The sequence below is a fragment of the Prionailurus bengalensis genome, chromosome E1, assembly GCF_016509475.1.
Source record: "Prionailurus bengalensis isolate Pbe53 chromosome E1, Fcat_Pben_1.1_paternal_pri, whole genome shotgun sequence".
Taxonomy (NCBI): domain Eukaryota; kingdom Metazoa; phylum Chordata; class Mammalia; order Carnivora; family Felidae; genus Prionailurus; species Prionailurus bengalensis.
In genome coordinates, this window is record NC_057347.1 from 46,823,066 (window position 1) to 46,845,304 (window position 22,239).

At 41.7% G+C, this 22,239-nt stretch overlaps 1 protein-coding gene across 20 annotated transcripts in view; it reads right to left on the bottom strand.

The window, feature by feature from the left end:
• Nucleotides 1-22,239, bottom strand: part of BPTF (bromodomain PHD finger transcription factor) — a 147,988-nt gene that overhangs the window by 100,905 nt on the left and 24,844 nt on the right. For all 20 annotated transcript variants that reach the window (XM_043585037.1, XM_043585034.1, XM_043585033.1 and 17 more), the window contains exon 2: nt 5,600-6,422. In XM_043585037.1, the coding sequence (XP_043440972.1) occupies nt 5,600-6,422 (823 nt within the window). The remainder of the gene's footprint in view (nt 1-5,599; nt 6,423-22,239) is intronic.

A 22,239-nucleotide genomic window follows, 5' to 3' on the forward strand; every position in this document is an offset into this window, starting at 1 on the left:
TGACCTGAGCCAAGACCAAGAGTCAGACGCTTAACTGAGCCACCCAGGTGCCCTTAGTCATTCTTTACAGCACATTTTCCAGTCTTCACTCCCCTGATTTTCTTCCCTTAAATGTCCCTCTACAAATGTGGTGCCCAGTAACTTTTTTATTCTGCTCATCAAAGGTAATACACAACACTGACAACTTTTTTCTTCTTGAAGCTGTAGAAGGATAAATCTGTTAAAAGCATAAAGTAACAAAACAGTGAACAATAACTGCTAATGTTTTCAAAGAAAAGCTGTTCTGTTTTTGTTTTTGTTTTTTTAAAGCAATGTCTGTGCCCAAGGAGGGTCTCAAACTCAACCCTGAGATCAAGAGTCACGTGTTCTACTGACTGAGCCAGCCAGGCACCTTGTGAAAAGTTGTCCCAATGCTTTTTTTTTATTGTTTTATTTTCATTATTTTATTTTATTTTATTTTATTTTATTTTATTTTATTTTATTTTATTTTTATTATTTTATTATTTTTTTCATTTCCACACCCAACATAGGGCTTAAACTCACAACCTGAGATCACAAGTCACATGCTCTACTGACTGAGCCAGCCAGGTGCCCTGCCAAATTGTCCCAATACTTGAGGACTTGGGCACACATTGTCAGAGTTTATATCATCAAAATTATTTGTTCTAATTACAAAAGTGACAAAAGCTTTCCTATATAAATATACACTGATGTGTATGTATATTTAGTTTGGGGGTCAGAATGTGGTTTCTATTGACGCTCTGTCCCTACAGTGCCTACAATGTTCCTTCTGCACACCCAAACTGGCCTGGCTTTCCTAAAGACACTAATCAGCTCAAAGGAGCTCACAGGGTGGCAGGGAAGACAGGTTGGAATGAAAACGTCTGCCAAAAACATAATTAAGAGCAAACATAAATATTACAGGTCTCCATGTTAAAGTCTGTTTGGCTTTCACTCAGGCAAGACAAGGAGGAGGTTAAGACTAACAATAAGTCTCCAGTTTCATTTTTAAACAAACCCACAGAAACTAAGAGTAAGGAACAGTAGTAGTGGGTTGAATGGCATCCCTCCAAAATTTATGTCCATCCGAAACCTTAGAACGTGACCTTATTTGGAAACAGGGTCTTTGCAGATACAATGTGATTAAATCTGATATCCTTGTAAGTGGAAGAGAAGACACAGGGACACACAGGAAAGGTGATGTGAAGGTGCGGGCAGAGATTCGCATGGTCCATCTGCCTATAGGCCGAGAAATGTCAAGGGCAGCCAGGGACCACTAGCGCTTGGAACAGTCTCCCTCAGAGTCTCCAGAAAGAACCAGTCCTACTGACACTGAGGTTTCAGACTTGTGGCTTCACAACTGTGAGAGACCAAATTCCTGTTGTGTGAAGCAACTCCATGTATGGTGATTTGTTACAGCAACCCTAGGAAACTCAACTTTCGGTACGGGGGAGATGGAGCCCTCTGACAAACACCTAAGAATGGGAACATGGCTTTGGAACTGGGTGATGGGGAAAGGCTGGAGGAATTTGGAGATACTGGATGGAAAAGGCTTCGGCTTCCTTGAAGAGACAGAGGTAAGCAGAGATTGGAATTATGTTGCTCACGAGCCAAGGAACACTTGAGCCACTAGAAGCTGGAAAAGGCAAGAATGGATTCTTTCCTAGGGCCTCCAAAGGGAACACGGCCCCACTGCCACCCTGAGTTTAAACTTCCAGCCGGCACAACTGCCAGAGAATAAACTTCTGCCACCCAGTTTGTGGTACTTGGTTATAGCGGCCGCAGGAAACCAACCCAGCTAGGGATTTAGCAGTTAAAGCACCAGCTAGGTCAGGCAGTCCGAGCAGATCAGGAGCACACATTCTGGAGCCAGAATACCTGGGACTAAATCCTGATTCTGCTACTTATGACTAGTTGTGCGACACTGAATACATTATTTAACCTCTCTGTACCTCAACTTCGGTCTGAAAAATGGGGTGGCAATACTTCTATCAAAATGTTGTTGTGAGGACTGAGTTCAAACACATAAAACACTTAGAATGCTGCCAGCGTCGACTGGGTATAATAATGCAGAGTTGCTACTATTTTCTTCATCTTATGAAGTATGTGATATCTACCTTAAAACGAATAATTACAAGTAGGATGGGTGTTTAAAAAAATAAATAAAGGAGGGGCGCCTGGGTGACTCAGTCAGTTGAGCATCTGACTTGCTTTTGACTCATGATCTCGCAGTTAGCGGGTTCAAGCCCCAAGTCGGGCTCTGCACTGACAGTGCAGAGCCTGCTTGGGATTCGCACTCCCTCCCTCTCTCTCTGCCCTTCTCCCACTCACGCTCTCTCTCTCAAAAATAAAAATCTTAAACTTTAAAAAAAAAAATCTTTCAAGGTGCAAAAGGGAAAGAGGTTCAGGGAAAGAAAGCCCTAGGAAAGGGCCTATATAGGCCAAGACTTGAGAATAAGCCAAAAGATTCTGGATGTTTTAGTTTGTTGTTTGTTTGTTTGTTTGTTTATTGATTGATTGATTGGGGGGGTAATGGGAAGCAAGAGAATTAAATGTACAAAATTAGGGAACTGTGAACTTTCTGTTAAGAGCAAATGGGGGAATTTGAACTTTCTGTTAAGAGCAAATGGAGGTAACTGAAAGGTTTTTCAACTTGAGGGAGAAAGAGACCTGATCCAAATTGCTGAAATCATCCAGCTATGGAACAGAGACTTGAACTGGGTAGTGGGGAGTTACACACAGGGGCAACTACTAAAGGAGTCCAATCCAGATGATGTTGGCTTATGTCACGATAAGGGCAGCAAGAATGGAGAAAATCAGATTCAGAATTTAAGGAGTAATTAAAAGGTATAATAAACAATACAAAACAAAAGCCTATTCCTGAGTTTCTTGCTTGAGCAGCTGGTGCAATGGTGATCCCATTTACTACAGATAGAATCAATGGGTGAAGGGTAGGTAATGCGGGGGAAGTGACGAGTTCAGTTTTGGACATGTTGTGTTTGAGGTGCCTGCTGTGTGAACGTGTCCAGGAGACTGCGGGATATACAGAACTGGACAGGGCCAGAAGGCTTACCGATGCAGGTTTGATGGCATTAAGCTAGCAAGGAAATAGGCGGCTTACAAGCTAGAACGGGGAGGTATGGGTGCAAAGCAATATAGATTTAAAATTATAATTTAGTACATTTGAAAATGAAAAAAAGTTTTTAGGTATATTTACTTATTTAATCTCCACCCCCAACGTGGGGCTCTAACTCACAACCCCGAGATCAAGAGTTGCATGTTCCTCCGACTAAGCAGGGCCAGGTGCCCCCAAAAAACAGTTTTACTTTTTTTAAAGTTTACTTATTTATTTTTGAAAGACAGAGAGAGAGAACATGTGCACAAGCAGGGGAGGGGCAGAGAGAGAATCCCAAGCAGGCTCTGGGCCTATAGGAAAGATAGCGCTGCAATTAAAAATTGGTTCACTACCCCAGACTTTGCTTTAGGTATGCCCCCCTTGGGCAATAAGTCCACTGATTTATCATTTTAACCGTCCAGGGAGAGTATATACCAAATCTCCACATACTGTCAACTGAATAATTCACATGGTTTCAAGTTTCACCAGGCGTCCACATATAATCTACCACAAGAGGGCATCACACTGAAATTGTCTTATTTTAATCTAACTTTTAAAGAGATGTAAAATTTATGCAAATTATTGACAAGGAACACTTAATTATCACTAACAATAATATTTAAAGTTTTGTATTTGACTTGGGGCACCTGGGAGCCCGACAACGGGCTCGAACTCACAAACCGTGAGATCATGACCAGAGATGAAACAAAAGTTGGGTGCTTAACCAACTGAGCCATCCAGGTGTCCAGGATTTTATTACTTTTTTTTTTTTATAATTACTCCTATCTTATAGGTCTTTTTAATGTTTATTTCTGGGAGAGAGAGAGAGAGAGAGAGAGAGAGCACGTGCGAGTGCACGTGAGCATGAGCGGGCATGAGCAGGGGAGGGGCAAAGAGGGGAGACGGACAGAGGATCTGAGGTGGGCTCTGGGCTGACAGCAGCATGCCCGACGCAGGGGCTCAAACTCAGGAACCGTGAGATCATGACCCGAGCTGAAGTGAGACGCTCAACTGAGTGAACCACCCAGGTGCGTGCCCCTTATTACTTTTTTAAAGGAGGAAGATTCTAAGAACAAAAGAGCTCTTAGAAAATAAAAATATGATAGTAAAAAAAGAAAATCTAAATAGTAGGGCTGAAAGACTAAGACAGGGAAATCTTCCAGAAAAACTGAACAACACACATATATACTCACTCCCTCCCTCCCTCCCTCCCACCCCAAAGAAGAAAAAAGACAAAGAGGAAAACTGGAGGAAAAAGGTAAGAAAACCAGAAGACCAAAACAGGAAGACCAGTGTTCAACAAAATAATAGCACAAGATAAATACAACAGGGAAAAGGAGAGGAGGAAGTTCTCAAGACAAGTTCTCAACCGAAGGACTCAACTGCCAGATTTGAAAGTGCCCACCAAACACCTGGCGGATAAAAAAAGGACTCAGACGAGGCCGTATCACTCTAAAACTGCAAAACGCTACAAGCAAAGAGAAGATTCTAAGCTTCCAGGTAAGTCCCGACAGGTCACATACAAAGAATCAACGAACAGATTCCGATTTCTCAACAGCAACACTGCAAGACGACGACTGCACAGAACTGAGGACCTGTTTACTCTGGGCCATCTTCGTAAGCGAAGGGGGGGGGCCTGGCTGAGACGCCTCCCTCTACCTGGCGAGGCTTGCCCAGGCGCCGAGGAAGTTCCTGCTTATCTTCTCCAAGCCCTGCTCGATGTTCCTTTCAGCCCACCACTGGTTTTATAAGATCTGACCTAATTCTGAGAGCGGCAAGAAGGCTGTGATGACTTCAGAAGCTGAAAATACAAAGCAGCCCACTCCCTCCGATCGTATTTCTACAAGATGTCAAAACCAAGTCCATACTCCGACCCTGCCCGACACGTGACCGAGGTAAATGCTCTGCTTTCCCAGACGGTCTCCTGTCCTTCCCCCTGACCTGCCTGGAAGAGCCTCTTGAAAACCCTCAGAAAAGCAGAAGTCAGGCTGCGACCATGAGTCTGTAGAGCTTCTCTCCTCCTGGGAGACTACGGCCAATGATGACAAAACCGATCTTTCCTCAGACGGCTGGTTGGTTCTTGCCGGTCCATTTTACGTATGGATGTAGCGAAACCGAAACGAGAGGAAAATCCTAACACCAAAATAAGGGTGGCGATCGCCTCACGATAGGCTGCAGGGATGCAGGGAATAAAGTCAGGGAAGGGCCCCCCGTGGCACCTGCCTTGTAACAGTCTATCTCCCATCCCAGGCAATTAATACCCTGGTGTGTAATTTGCATGTTTTCGCACACTCTTCTTTCCCTACAACTTAAAAAGCTGTTTTAAGGTATGTATTCCTTCAAGTCAGAAACTACTTAACTACGTAACTCGTTATTCGATCACAAAGGTTTATATTCCATCAGCGGCCGAGCTCGGTTTTCTCAGTCAGGAAGGAAACTGGCTCGATTTTAAACACACACAAAAATTAAGACCGTCACACTTACATTATGAGTCTCCGGTTTAGGAACCAGTATTTCCTTCGACTTCGGTCATAGCCAATAGGTTCGTGTCGAATGTACGGTTTGTTTTTTTGGATTTCGGCGACACAGTCGGTCACACCAGGCACCTTATGCGCTACGCAGACTTCACACTGCCACTCGTCCTCCGGCACCTCCTCGAGAGGCGGCTTCACACATTCCAAATGGTACACAGCCGAGCACGTCTCGCAGCAAAGCAAATCCCCAAGTTTGTGGCAAACCCGACAGTGGTCGTCATACTGGATCACCCCTTCAGACATCAACTCCTCCCGCGCAATGTTGGTGGTAAGAAACTGATCGACTAAGAACTGCAGAACTTTGATCTTGTTCTCTACTGGTCCATAGGGATAGTCCTCTGCTTCTTGGTAAGGAAGAACGTGATGGTACTCCTTATCGCTCTCACAGTACACCCGCAGCACCTCCGGCCACGTCATCCCGTCGATGAAATAGAGCGTGGAATTAACGCTGTCTTTCAGATCAGCAGGTCCGAAGGTAGTATTGGAAGTGTCCTCTTCGCGCAAAACCGCTTTCAAGAGCACGACGTGCATTTCCGCCATAAGCGTGCACTGCTCCTGACTCACCAGAGCCGCGCAGAAGTCCTCAAAGCGAAAAGGAGACAACCTTAAAACGGTGCCAAAGTTCCGCAGTACCTCATAAATGGCAATGACATTCATTATATGCTCATTAGGCACCATTAAATCCTCAGAGGACTTGGGAAATTCAAGGGGCGGGATGTCTTTTTCTTCCAATATCGGAGAACGAGGCCGATGTACTCTCGGTTTTCGCCTACCTGCAAATAAAGAAATGGCATAATTACAAATCAATCCGTCATTTCTGCAAACTACGGTTTTCTAGCTTTTCCCTGTCTGGACGTACACCTCAAAAAACAGATAAGCACACTCCGATTTTTCTAATAACTGTCAAGTTAAAACAGGATCAAGAAGCAATGATTCAGCTCTAGTTTTTAAGTCGAAAAACATCCGAACTCAAAGTTTTCCCATTGTATCACAAACTAGAAGTAAAAAAAAAAAAAAAAAAAAAACACACAAATTTAATTGTAATCACCTCTCAATTATCTAGAGGGGGTAAGTGGTTTCCAGGTAACTATGGTAAAAAGTAACAGTGCACTCAGTGAAAGATCTGTAAAGAACATAAATGAGAAAAAAACATCCCCATGTGAGGTAACAGGCACAAGAGAGCTCACACTGTGTCAGCTGAGATACAGAAACGGCTCTCGACAAACAGGAAGTTCTCTGGTATAGCACCCCTTCTCCTCTGCCAGAAATGCTTCCTGAGAGCCACGTATCGGAGAGTTCCACAGTGCAACACAAAAGTTAGGGCCGAGACAGAAAGGCAAAAGAAAGGAAGAAGTAAAAAAGAGAAGAAAAAAGGGAGGCTCACCTAGGAAACAGACACAGATTGTATGCATTTTTTAGCAGTGGGTTAAGCAACTATAGGTACCTGTTATGAGATGTGATGTCCAGGAACATATATGTATATATATAAATGTATCAATATACAACGCATTTGAGAGCTTAGTTTGTACGAAGCATATAGGAGTTCATCTAATTTTCTGAATGAATCTATGAGGGATTTTAATAAGCCCTACTGTATAATAAGAAAACTTGTTGAGGGGCACCTGGGAGGCTCTGTCGGTTGAGGGTCCGACTCTTCATCAAGGCTCAGGTCATGATCCCAGGGTCGTGGGATCGAGCCCCACATTGGGCTCCAAGCTGAGCATGAAGCCTACTTAAAATATTCTCTCTCTCTCTCTCTCTCTCTCTCTCTCTGTCCCTCCCTCTCTTCACCCCTCCTCCCTGCTTGCACTTGTTCTAAAAATAAATTTTAAAAAGAAAACTTGTTGAAACAAGTGTCTCCTAAACAGCTGTGCCTATATTATTTTTTTTATTATTACTTCCAATGATGTCTACAGGATAGGAAAAGTATCTTTAAATATCAGAAACAATTTTAACAAGATAAGTTAACCTTAATTCACTGTTGTACAATTAGCTTCTATCAACCATGATTTGGGGCTACTGGTAACCTCTGAACTGCCTGCCCCCTCCCCCATTCCTGAGACCTCCTCACTTTGAGCTTAGTCTCATAACTAAAAGGGTGTAGGGTGTCAGGAGAAAAAAGCATGCTAAAGAATATAAAAGGTGAAGATATTTTAATTTATCCAATGCACACCCAATATTCATTCATTGAAAAGATTTTCCAAATAAAAGTGTATCCATTACTTTCTGCAGAAAAAAGTCCAAAGGATGACCCTGGGCCAGACACTGTTGGTGAGCCTCCATCTCGGCAAACTTCACGAAAGTGATACCATCTACACAGATGCACTTTTCACAGATTCGATTAAATCCCAGAATCACCGTGATAATAAGCACCATGATGGGTAACCCAGCCCATTTTAGTGCCTCCTGGAAAATCTGGGCTTCACCTGTATAAATATAAATGAGAGAGAGGAGTAAAAGGGAAGGCTGAACCTAGAGGGATTCCCTCAAATAAGAGAAGAAACAAGTCCGCAAACAAGACAAAACTGCTTACAGACCCAGTCTCTGCATTCCCTCAGCTGTTTATGCAAAACACTGTCAAAGAGCATCCTCCAAGTAAAGAATTCCAGAAGGAAGGCTGGAAAGCAGTTCTGGGACCAGAATGTAGAGTCTTTAGGAGTCTGTAGAGTACTTTATTCTGGCAGTGATGAGGGTTACCAGGTTTTTTAAGCAGGGCAGGGACAAGGGTACACTGTTCCAGAAAGACTTCTCTGGCTTCACTGAACAGAAGGAACAGGACAAGGAGGAAGAGACCAGAGACAGGGCATATTCTGCAATTAAGCAGAAGATAAAGACCTGGATTCAGAGTCTGGCTGTGAGAATAACAACAAAAAGATGGGTCCAAGTGACTTATGGAGAAAGAAACCAACTGGTGTGGAATATACCACCACCTTGAGATTTAACTCTGTATTTACCATTACGTTCAAAAGCTTATTCTAATCTCCCCAGGCTCTTCTGAATTCATGTAGCCTTCTGTGAACCATGTTACCTCATATTATATTACCTTTTCATGGTATCTACTCCATCTCCCCAGCTGAACACCCAACTCTTTTTTTTTCTTTTAAGTTTATTTATTTTTGAGAGAGGGAGAGTAAGAGTGCACAGGCCAGGGAGGGGCAGAGAGAGAAAGGAAGACAACAATCCGAAACAGGCTCTTGGCTCGGAGCTGTCAGCACAGAGTCCGACGTGGGCTCAAACCCACCAACCGTGAGATGACCTAAATCGATGTCGGGCGCTTAACCTACGGAGCCGCCCAGAATTTGGCATATTTCTTTCATTAGCGGTATTTTCCCAGCATCATTCCCTTTTAAGAATTTCCCTTCCCCACGCCGTGATTGCGATGGGGCCCCAGTCACAGTATGGCATGGAGATATGACCCAGGGCAGGCCAGCAAGACTCTCCTTGGGATTTTATATTCAGACGAGAAGTGCTCTGAAGCCCTTTCTCTCCATGAATGAGGCCAGAGCTGTCCATGGCTAAGTCATCTCTACTTCCCTCATGGAAGAAGGGAGTAAAGACGATGGACAAAAGCAGAAGCGACATGTAAGTACTAACAATTCTTGAGTCCTTGGTGGAACCTATCCTTCGGATTTCCCAGTTACGGAAACCAAAACCATTTCCCTCGTGCGTAAGTGAACATGTTTGTCTTCGGTCACTTGCAAACGAGAATACTTAAAAAAAAGTATCTGACACTGTATATACAGCAGGCTTTTTATAATGAGAAACACAATAAATTACTGAAGACTATCAATGAAAGCAGTTAATGTTAAAAAAAACAAACTGCTGACAGGAATCTATTTTAAAGCGGTAACAGAAGTATTATCTAAATCAATTTAATGTCTAATTTTAAAGCATCAGCTTTCATACATTCTGAAAGACTTTGGATAACCATTGCATAGATCTGAATTTTAACGGATTATATAACTTCATATTATTAATCAGCTAAAGTTGGGGCACCTGGGTGGCTCCGTAGGTTAATGTCCAATCCTTGATTTCGGCTCAGGTCATGATACCAGGGTTGTGGGATGAAGCCCCACATCGGGCTCCCGGCTGAGTGTGGAGGCTGAGTGCGAAGGCTGCTCGAGGTTCTCTCTCCCTTTGCCCCTCCCCCAGGCTTGCCTTCCCTCCCTCCCTCCCCACTCTTCCTTTCTCTCTCAAACTTAAAAAGATTCTCTGCCCCTCCCCCACTCTCTCTAAAAAAAAAAAAAGCTGAAGTCTGTTCATTTTCTGTTGGTTTTAGAAATAAAAGGGAAAAAGGCAAAAAAAAAAAAAAAAGGCCCATAAGTTCTACATTCTATACATCTAGCTGGAAACCACAAAAGAGCTTCTATTCAAATCATGACTATAGTCATGTACATAGTAAACAGGGTGAGCACTTTTGAAAGTTAACATTAAATATAGGTCAGTTTCCTCTGAAGCATTATTGGGAAAGTATAAATTACTTCACATTTTAAAAGGCAATTTGGCAAAATCTATCTGAATGCATAACCCTTTGACCCAGCAATTCAACCTCCCAGAATCTATCCTACAGATATACACATATGCATTTAAGTAAGTACAAAAAAAGTCTAGTGCAAGGGTTTATGAAAGTTGAAGTTTTGGGGGCGCCTGGGTGGCTCAGTAAGTTAAGCAACTGACTCTTGATTTTGGCTCCAGTTGTGACCACTGGGTCGTGGGATCTAGACCTGTACTGGGCTCTGCCCTGACAGTGTGGAGTCTGCTTGGGATTCTCTCCCTCTCTCTCTCTCTGCTCCTCTGCCATTCACATTCTTTCTCTCTCAAAATAAATAAACTTAAAAAAAATTTTTTTTAAGTTGAAGTTTTGTGGGTTTTGTTTTAGCCTGAATATACATCAATACCTAAATGAATTATGAATTATGATACACTTACACAATGGCAGTTGGAAAGAATAAAGTAAAACTCATATATGCTGAAATGAAAAAGACTTTTTTTTAATTTATTTTGAGACAGAGAGAAAATGAGTGGGGGAGGGACAGAGAGAGGCAACGAGAAAGAGAGAATCCCAAGCAGGCTCCACACCATCAACACAGAGCCCAACACAGGGCTCAATCCTACAAACTGAGATCACAATCTGAGCCAAAACTGAGTTGGACACTTAACCGACTGAGCCACCCAGATGCCCCAAGAATCCTTAATATTTTTTAAGTTAATTAATTTATTTATTTATTTGAGAGAGCTCACACACATGGGGGAGAGGGGGAGAGGGGGAGGGAGGGAGGGAGGGGGGAGAGAGAGAGAGAGAGAGAGAGAGAGAAGAGAAGAGAAGAGAATCTTAAGCAGACTCCACACCCAGTGCAGAGCCCAATGTGGAGCTTGATCCCAAGGCTCTGGGATTGTGACCTGAGCTGAAATCAAGAGTCAGATACTCAACCAACTGAGCTACCCAGGTGCCCCAAGAATCTTTTTAAAGTACTTGTTTCTAGGATTTCAAGCTGTACTACAAAGCTGTAATCATCAAGACAGTATGGTACTGGCACAAAAACAGACACTCAGATCAATGGAACAGAACAGAGAACCCAGAAATGGACCCACAAATGTATGGCCAACTGATCTCTGACAAAGCAGGAAAGAAGGTCCAATGGAATAAAGACAGTCTCTTCAGGAAGTGGTGCTGGGAAAACCGGCCAGCAACATGCAGAAAAATGAACCTGAACCACTTTCTTACACCATACACAAAAATAAACTCAAAATGGATGAAAGACCTAAATGTAAGACGGGAAGCCATCAGAATCCTCGAGGAGAAAGCAGGCAAAAACCTCTTTGATCTTGGCCACAGCAACTTCTTACTCAACATGTCTCCGGAGGCAAGGGAAACAAAGCAAAAATGAACTATTGGGACCTCATCAAAATAAAAAGCTTCTAAACAGCGATGGAAACAGTCTGTAAAACTAAAAGGCAACTGACAGAATGGGAGAAGATATTTGCAAACAATGTATCAGATAAAGGGTTAGTATCCAAAATCTATAAAGAACTTATCAAACTCAACACCCGAAAAACAAATAATCCAGTGAAGAAATGGGCAAAAGACATGAATAGACACTCCTCCAAAGAAGACATCCAGATGGCCAACCGACACATGAAAAAATGCTCAACATCACTCATCATCAGGGAGATACAAATCAAAGCCACACTGAGATACCACCTCACACCTGTCAGAATGGCTAACATTAACAAGTCAGGCAACAACAGATGTTGGCGAGGATGCAGAGAAAGAGGATCTCTTTTGCACTGTTGGTGGGAATGCAAGCTGGTGCAGCCACTCTGGAAAACAGCATGGAGGTTCCTCAAAAAACTAAAAATAGAACTACCCTACGACCCAGCAATTGCACCACTAAGCATTTATCCATGGGATACAGGTGTGCTGTTTCAAAGGGACACATGGGGTCAGGTTCAAAGGGAACATTGGGGTCAATGTTCATAGCAGCACTATCAAAATAGCCAAAGTATGCAAAGAGCCCAAATGTCCATCGATGGATGAATGGATAAAGAAGGTGTGGTATATATATACAATGGAGTATTACTCGGCAATCAAAAAGAATGAAATCTTGCCATTTATACTATGTGGATGGAACTGGAGGGTATTATGCTAAGTGAAATTAGAGAAAGACAGATATCGGATGACTTCACTCATATGAGGACTTTAAAAGACAAAACACATGAACATAAGGGAAGGGAAACAAAACTAATATAAAAGAGAAGGGGACAAAACATAAGAGACTCATAAATATGGAGAACAAACAGAGGGTTACTGGGGGGAGGGGGGATGGGCTAAATGGGTAAAGGGCATTAAGAAATCTACTCCTGAAATCACTGTTGCATTATATGCTAATTTGGATGTAAATTTTAAAAAAATTAAATTAAAAAAAAATTAAAAATAGAACTACTCTACAACCCAGCAATCGCACTACTAGGTATTTACCCAAGGGATACAGGTATGCTATTTTGAAGGGGCACATGCACCCCAATGTTTACAGCAGCACTATCAACAATAGCCAAAGTATGGGAAGAACCCATTGATGTCCACTGATGGATGAATGGGCAAAGAAGATGTGGTGTATATATACAATGGGAGTATTACTCGGCAATCAAAAAGAATGAAATCTTGCCATTTGCAACTACGTGGACAGAACTAGAGGGTATTATGCTAAGTGAAATTAGTCAGAGAAAGACAAATATCATATGACTTCACTCATACGAGGATTTTTAGAAACAGAACAGATGAACACAAGGGAAGGGAAGCAAAAAGAATATAAAAACAGGGAGGGGGATGAAACATAAGAGACTCTTGGGGCACCTGGGTGGCTCAGTCGGTTAAGCATCCGACTTCGGCTCAGGTCACGATCTCATGGTTTGTGGTTCGAGCCCCACATCAGGCTCTGTGCTGAGAGCTTGGAGCCTGGAGCCTGCTTCGGATTCTGTGTCTCCTCTCTCTGCCCCTCCCCTGCTCGTGCTCTGTCTCTGTCTCTCAATAATAAACGTTAAAAAAAAAAAAAGAAAATTAAAAAAGGAAACATAAGAAACTCTTAAATATGGAGAACAAACAGAGGATTACTGGAGGGGTTTTGGGGGGGGGATGGGCTAAATGGGCAAGGGCCATTAAGGAATGTACCCCTGAAATCACTGTTGTACTGTATGCTAACTAACTTGGATGTAAATTAAAAACATAAAATTAAATAAATAAATAAAGTTCTTGTTTCTGAGAGGGAGAACTGGGGGGGCAGGGGGAAAAAACTAATTTTTTTTTTACTTTTTTATATTTTTTAATATCACATGCGTATATTTTTATTATGGTAATTTAAAAGAAAAATGTTAAACAGGTATCTGTGCACACATATGAAACATTAATATTCAAATCAGTAAAATGACACTGGTACTAATGGCTTACTGATGGTATTGTAGGAACACAAATATAAGATCACTATGCCAAATTCAAAGATTCAGGTTTATAGAACTGAGCGCAGATTAGAATGTACAAAGAGAAAACTCAGAATTAAGCCACGTAAGCCCCTCAACTGTCAATCATCAGCATTAGCAAATCATTTCAACGGTTCATTAAAATGTATCTATCATATGCCACCAAGGATTACACTCATTACCATTTTCAACGCTATTCTAATATCTAGCAGATATATTAAATTTTCCTGTATTAAAAAAGACGGGGGCGGGGCGCCTGGGTAGCGCAGTCGGTTAAGCGTCCGACTTCAGCCAGGTCACGATCTCGCGGTCCGGGAGTTCGAGCCCCGCATCGGGCTCTGGGCTGATGGCTCGGAGCCTGGAGCCTGTTTCCGATTCTGTGTCTCCCTCTCTCTCTGCTCCTCCCCCGTTCATGCTCTGTCTCTCTCTGTCCCAAAAATAAAATTAAAAAAAAAAAAAAAAAAAAGACGGGGGGGGGGCGGGGGCGGGATTGACATCTGCCTCACTAGTTATCAGGACAAAGCAAACAAGACCACAGTGAAATACTGTGTCATACCCATCAATGGACACAGACTTAAAAATCCAACTAAGTAAAATCTGGGGGAGAAGGCAGTACAATGGGAACAGCAATCCACCATCAGCAGCACTACATACGGACACCCCCAGTTCTGAGAGTAGCTCAGTACCGGTTAAGATGGTGCACATAACCCTCAGAGAACAGTCTGCAAACTCCATGTTCATGGCCCAAAGTAAAAAATAACATTTTACGTCTCAATCCAGCACACAACACCAAAGCAAAAGTCCTACAAAACGCTACTCTTAACTGTATGTCTTATAACCTCTTCTCTTCTGTCCTAACACCGTCTATTCTGTCAACTTTCAAAACATGCTGGCTGCAGTCCACAGTTTGCAAATCACTTCTCTAGGGAAAACTTCCTTGTGCATATGCAGAGTATTCAATTTGTTTAAAAGAGCAAATAAGTAGCGAATCAAACTAGAAACAACCAAAATGTTCACCAATAAGGGAAAGATTAAATTGTGGAACATACACTTGATAGGATTCCAGAGAGCAGTCTTGAGTAATTTAGGGCTACATATGTCAGCACGTATCAATCTTAAAAACAAAACACCATGGGACAAAAATGCTACAAAAGGATAAACAATTTGAAACCACGCAGAACTGTTTTATCTGCTGCTTATGGGAAAATACACATGTACATACATAAACGTCCATAAAGTAGTAAATAACCATAAGAATGTAATTTTCTTGGGCCGCCTAGGTGGCTCAGTTGGTTAAGCATCCGACTTCGGCTCAGGTCACGATCTCACGGTTCATGGCTTTGAGCCCCTGTCAGGCTCTGTGCCGACAGCTCAGAGCCTGGAGCCTGCTTCAGATTCTGTGTCTCCCCCTCTCTCTTCCCCTTCCCCGCTCACACTCTGTATCTCTCAAGAATAAATAATAAAACATTTAGGGGCGCCTGGGTGGCTCAGTCGGTTAGGCGTCCGACTTCGGCTCAGGTCACAATCTCACAGCTCGTAAGTTCGAGCCCCTTGTCGGGCTCTGTGCTGACAGCTGGGAGCCTGGAGCCTGCTTTGGATTCTGTGTCTCCCTCTCTCTCTCTCTGCCCCTCCCCCACTTGTGCTCAGGCTCTGTCTCTCAAAAATGAGTAAATGTAAAAAAAAAAAAAAAAAAAAAAAATTTTTTTAAACATTTTTAAAAAAAGAATGCCTTCTTAAAGGCAGGGAGTTTTGTCTGTTGTTGCCATGAATAGTGGCTAGCACACAGTAAGGTACATAATAAATATTTATTGAAACACTGTGTAGTTTTTAAGTGCTAGCCCACACAATTGCACAAATGTCAGAAATGTGCTTTTACTCCTCACTATGTAAGTAAACAGAGGACTACAACTGGAACCCCTGGAACAGTGGTCTGCAAACTTTGTACAACAGAATCGCCTGGAGAGCTGACTCTGGTTAAAAGAGTTGGATTTAATGGTTCTAGAATAGAGCCTCAGAATGTGCATTTCTAGTAATTCCCAGGTGCCGCTAACTGTGCTGGTCTGAGGCCCACGAGTTAAGAACCATTGCCCTACAACTCAGAAAGGCTATCCCTCTGAGATCAGACAATCAACAATACACATCAGATTAAACGCACTAATTTCAAAGAGTACCTTCAAACCATGCTACTCAAAATGCGACTGGCATCATCCAAGATGCCTGCAAGAAATTCAGCAGCTCAGGCCCCGCTCCAGAAGGGTCTCCTACAGAAGGATTTGCAGTTTCTCTAAATCTTCAGGCGATTCACATGCTCATTAAAGTTCGAGAAGCTGCCATGAAGCAGCCGTCGTAAAACTGGAGATGCAGCAAAGTCACATAGTAAGCTGTTAGAAGTCGAGTGTCAACGTGCATCCCAAATTTACTGAACCCCAGGTTAAGCTCAGTAATCTGTATTTTTATCTTTCTCCCCAGATAACTCCATTGTGCAGCGAAGTTTGAAAACTACTGCTCTCCAGAAACCGGGTATCTCCCCTCTCAAACAGAACGTAAGGCTTTCATGGAAACTCAGGCAAGAAAACTAAGGGGTTGTCTCAGGAGGCAAGACTGGAAGAGGACTGATTTACAAGACAGCTGAAGCCTAATCAAAGACTACAAAGCCTACAAAAAAGAAAATGCCAAAGATGGAAAGTGGTCTGCATGAATTCTGGGGGGAAAAAGAGAACCAAAGAGGAAGAATGTGTCAATGAATTTCCAGCATAGTCTAGGTTAAGGGAGAGAATTTCGTGCCTGAAAAACAAAGATTCTGGCCCATCTGAAATGTTACTACTTTAACAGAAGAAATGTGTTACTATGTATAGATACTTTAAAAAAAAAATGACCAGACTTGCAAAACTTTCCACTCTTTTATATTTCATAATAAAAGTCTAACTGAACCTGATAGGGTGTTGTAGGGATGCTCTTTTTTGAACGCTTTGGAAGAACTGGTCAACAGTTCTCACCAAGTGTTAACTTTTGGTCGGGGGCCCTTTTCTACATATCTGGGTTTTTAAAATATGCACTGTGGGCACAATCTGCACTTGTTTGGTTAATTTCTTGCTCTTTTTTTAAAGACGTTATTTTTTTAATGTTTATTTATTTGAGAGAGAGAGAATGAGAGAGAGAGAGAGAATGTGTGCGTAAGTGGGAAAGTCAGAGAGAGCAAGATAGAATCCCAACCAGGCTGAGCACAGAGCCCAACGCGGGGCCCAAACCCACCCAAACCCACGAACCGTGAGATCATGACCTGAGCCAAAACCAAGAGTCTGATGCTAACCAACTGAGACACCCAGGAGCCCCCAATATTTTATTTTTAAGCAACCGTTACACCCAACATGGGGCTTGAACTTACAACCTTGAGATCAAGAGACACACACACACTCCAACTAAGCCAGAGAGGCACCCCTAATTTTTTAATTAAAGGGGGGGAAAAACCCTTCTCTTCACACTTTAAACAGAAAATGCCTTAATTTGCTAGAGTTGTGAGAAATCCCAGACCTTTTGCAAGGCCCTGATCAAATGTCACCTCTTCTGTTCTCTCCTGTGCCTCCGAGAACAGTGCTTCCCTGGCACTTTGTACAGCTCTCCATTACAGTTTTGAGTACATTTATACTACAGGCAATCACTCATGTGCCCCCAGCTCATTTGTTGACTTTTTTAGAGCACAAATCATGTCTGGCTTACTGCAGTAACTAAAAAGTGGTTGTTCGGTGACACCCAGAAGCAACACTACTTATACAAGGTGGAGGTCCAGTGGCGAAGTCATGCCAGGATTAAAACCCTGATGCCACTATAGGTTTTTCAAAATTTAGCTTATAAGTTTTTACTGAATTAATTCTATCTAGAAAATTGTCTGAAAGTGTTCAGACTTCTGGACCCCATAACTCTCTACAAAATTTGTGTTTCTAGAGGGAAAAAATGTAATATTGTCTCCCTATTTCTCATCAGTATCTGAGAGAAAAATAGTATGAGTATAGGGGGTGAAGAAAGATCATTTTCATCAGAATACTCTAGATCTAACAAAATTTAATTACTTAATCTACTGTTACACATACATAAACTATGGATGGCATAACAAAATATCACCTATGATACCTTTACTAGTCATTTTTTAAAAATTATGAAAATGATTTGTCATAAGTAAAAAGGATTCCTCCTTTCATCTTTCCCATTCTGGCTCAGTCCATAGAGCATGCAACTCTCCATCTCGAGGTCATCAGTTCAAACAAGCCCCACGCTGGGCATAGAGCATACTTTAACAAGTGTGTTGGGGGGGATGCTGGGGGGCACCTGGGTGGCTCTGTAAGTTAAGCATCAGACTTCCGCTCAGGTCACGATCTCACAGTTCGTGAGTTCGAGCCCTACGTGGGGCTCTCTGCTGTTAACACGGAGCCTGCTTCGGATCCTCTGTCCACCCCCCTCTCTCTGCCCCTCCTCCGCTTGCACTCTCTCTCTCAAAAAATAAATTAAAAAACCTAAAAAAAAAAAAAGTGTGGTGGGGAGAGGAAAGGCACCTGAATGGCTCAGTGGGTGGAGCATGTGACTCTTGATCTCAGGGCTGTAAGTTCAAGCCCCACATTGGGCACAGAGATTACTTAATAATAATAAAAAAAAAAAAATTAAAGAAAACAGTACAGAAAATTTGTTCTAAAGTTCCTTATTTTTAATTATTTCAATTACTTGTTTTAATTTTTTCAATATATAGAGCTAACAGGAAGTATGTTACAGCCTGAATACAGAATAAGATTAAATAAAAAATATTAACTGTAAAAACTGACAAAACTTGTAGTTTTGAAAACATCAACTGAAACAAAAACATCAACTGAAAAAAATGAAAAAACGTCAACTGAAAGAAAACATCAACTGAAAAAAAAAAAAACAAGAAAACATCAACTGATACCTGGGATACAAATTACTATAACAATTCACCTATTTTTACCTCGCCTTTCTGAAAACATCTAACACCTCTGGGCACATCATTCTTCAACTTCCTGCTGCCACCTACAATTCAATTTCCTTGACCAGTTGTTCTTCCGTCATACACTGCTTTTCCATGTGGGCTCTCCCCAAAACGTAGTCCTCACCACATTCTCTGACTTTCCCTCAATTATCAGTGGACTCAATTATCACCAAAATACCAATGACTTCTAAATGGATTTCTCTACCCAGACCTCTCTTCTAAACCCCAGATACATTATTTCTAACTGCCTATTCGCTATTTTCAACAGGATGTCCCAGGTAAACTCCTGTGGTAGGAAATGAAAACGAAATGAAGTTATAAAAGTTTAATTCAAAACAAAACTTTAAAACCCCTAAATGGAACAGATATTTTATAATGATAAAGGATGCAGTCCACAATGAAGATATAAAAATCATAAACCTCCATAAAACATAAATGTGGGGCACCTGGTTGGCTCAGTCGGTTAACCGTCCAACTCTTGCTTTCAGCTCAGGTCATGATCTCACAGTTTATGAGTTCAAGTCCTGTGTCAGGCTCAGCATGGAGCCTGCTTGGGATTCTCTCTCTCTCTCTCTCTCTCTCTCTCTCTCTCACTCTCACTCTGTCCCTACCCCGTCTGCATGTGCATTCACATGCATGATCTCTCTGTCTCAAAATAAATAAATAAACTTTAAAATAATAAAATAAAAAATCTGAAAAAAAGTTGCTGCATGAATTAATAAACCAAATAAATTGGCATCAAACTGTATAAAGCAAAAATGTAAGAAATCTAAGAAGAAATGAACAGAAACAGAATTACAGCAGACTTATGACACTTCTTTCTGTCCTTAACATATCTAGTAGACTGAATCAATAGTTACATGGAATGCTGGTTACAAATTCAAATGTGTACAAAGAGGAAGTACAAGGAAAGTAAGAGGACAGAGGTATCTACAGGGTCCATTTAAACTGGAATTGACTTGGATGCCTGGGTGGCTCTGTCGGTTAAGCATCCAACTCGTTTGACTCTTGATTTCGGTTCAGGTCGTGATCTCAGTTTGTGGGACAGAGCCCCAAACTGGGCTCCGTGCTGACAGTGGAGAGAGCCTGCTTGGGATTCTCTGTCTCCCTCTCTCTCTGCCCCTCATGCTCACTCTCTCTTTCTCTCGCTCTCAAAAATAAATAAATAAAAATTAAAAGAACGCTAATAAAGTGTAAAACCTGGGTGAAGGAATGTTTGTTAGAAAATTAGTTACTAATCACCAAAACTAAATCAAAACTAAGAAAACAAACCAGTAATGATGAGAAATTACATGATCGTCTCAAAAGAAGCTAGAAAAATATTTCAGAAACTACAATAGCTACATCTGATTTAACAACAACAAAAAAAAAAAAACATAAAGCAAACAAAAATAGGTGGATATACTCACCACAATTAAAGATCTCAAACCACCAGCCAGCATAGCCATTAACAGTAATATATTGGCATCAGTCCATTAAATATGAAAAGCACAAAGATGCCCAGCATGACAACACTGTTTTGGAAGTAGTAGACAATACAATTTGAAAAAGAAGAAAAGGAGACATAAACATAAGAAAAGATTGGGGGTTTTAGGATTTTTTTTTTTAATATTTTTCACTTCATGAGTCCACAGTGGAAAATTCAAAAGTGGGAAATTCATTTAAATATATCATAACTCATTAGCTAATCCTCAGTTTCTTGTACAGCAATCATCCACCATTTCTTGTATAGATTTAAATTGCATTTAAGCTAATAACTGCAACACTAACAAAAGCCTTATAGGGGCGCCTGGGTGGCTCAGTCGGTTAGGCGTCTGACTTCAGCTCAGGTCATGATCTCGCAGCTTGTGAGTTCGAGCCCCACGTCGGGCTCTGGGCTGACGGCTCAGAGCCTGGAGCCTACTTCAGATTCTGTGTCTCCCCCTCTATCTGCCCCATCCCTGCTCATGCTCTGTGTCTGTCTCTTGATAGTAAATAAATGTTATTAAAAAAAAAAAAAAAGCCTTGTAATGTACAGTATAGATAAAATGAGTTTACAGTATTAGAATGTTCACTTACCAATATTATCATCATTTCTTTTTGTCAGTCTTGTAAATTTCTACTTAATGTTTGTATACCTTACATTTTCCATATTTCATTTCAAAATTATCACTAAGAAACTAATAATTCAGGGGCACCTGGGTGGCTCAGTCAGTTGAGCGACCAACTTCAGCTCAGGTCATGATCTCACGGTTCGTGGGTTCAAGCCCCACATCGGGCTCTGTGCTGACAGCTCAGAGCCTGGAGCCTGCTTCTGGTTCTGTGTCTCCCTCTCTCTCTGCCTCTCCCCCACTCATGCTCTGTCTGTCTCTGTCTCAGAAATAAATAAACATTAAAAAAAATTTTTTTTAAAAGAAACTAATGGGGCGCCTGGGTGGCGCAGTCGGTTAAGCGTCTGACTTCAGCCAGGTCACGATCTCGCGGTCTGTGAGTTCGAGCCCCGCGTCAGGCTCTGGGCTGATGGCTCAGAGCCTGGAGCCTGTTTCCGATTCTGTGTCTCCCTCTCTCTCTGCCCCTCCCCTGTTCATACTCTGTCTCTCTCTGTCCCAAAAATAAATAAACATTGAAAAAAAATTCTTTATAAAAAAAAAAGAAACTAATAATTCATATGGATATGTGTATATGTGTGTGTGTGTGTAACTAATTACTATGTAAATGTACTAGAATTTGAAACGCATTGATTGATGTAATTTGATCTGTGTCAAAGATGCTGTAAAAAATAGGATCATTCCTCATTTCTCCCTCTCAATATTTTTATTTTATTTATTTTTTTCTAAATTTATAGCCAAGGTAGTTAGCATATAGTGCAACAATGATTTCAGGGGTAGATTCCTTAATGCCCCTTACCCATTTAGCCCTTCCCCCCTCCCACAACCCTTCCAGTAACCCTCTGTTTGTTCTCCATATTTGAGAGTCTCCTATGTTTCATTCCCCTCCCTGTTTTTACATTCTTTTTGCTTCCCTTCCCTTGTATTCATCTGTTCTGTGTCTTAAAGTCCTCACATGAGGAAGTCATTGATATCTGTCTTTCTCTGACTGATTAATTTCGCTTAGCATAATACCCTCTAGTTCCATCCACGTAGTTGCAAATGACAAGATTTCATTCTTTTTGATTGCCGAGTAATACTCCATTGTATATATACACCACATCTTCTTTACCCATTCATCCATCGATGGACATTTGGGCTCTTTCCATACTTTGGCTATTTTAATAGTGCTGCTACAAACACTGGGGTGCATGTGTCCCTTCAAAACAGCATACCTGTATCCCTTGGATAACAGATGCTTAACCCAGTAGTGCAATTGCTGGGTCATAGGGTAGTTCTATTTTTAATCTTTTGAGGAACCTCCATACTGGTTTCCAGAGTGGCTGCACCAGTTTGCATTCCCACCAGCAGTGCTAAAGAGATCCTCTTTCTCTGCATCCTCACCAACATCTTTTGTTGCCTGAGCTGTTAATGTTAGCCACCTGACAGGTGTGAGGTGGTTATCTCGTTATGGTTTTGATTATTTCTCTGATGATGAGTGGTGTTGAGCATTTTTTTGGATTACTTGTGTTTTGGGTGTTGAGTTTGATACGTTCT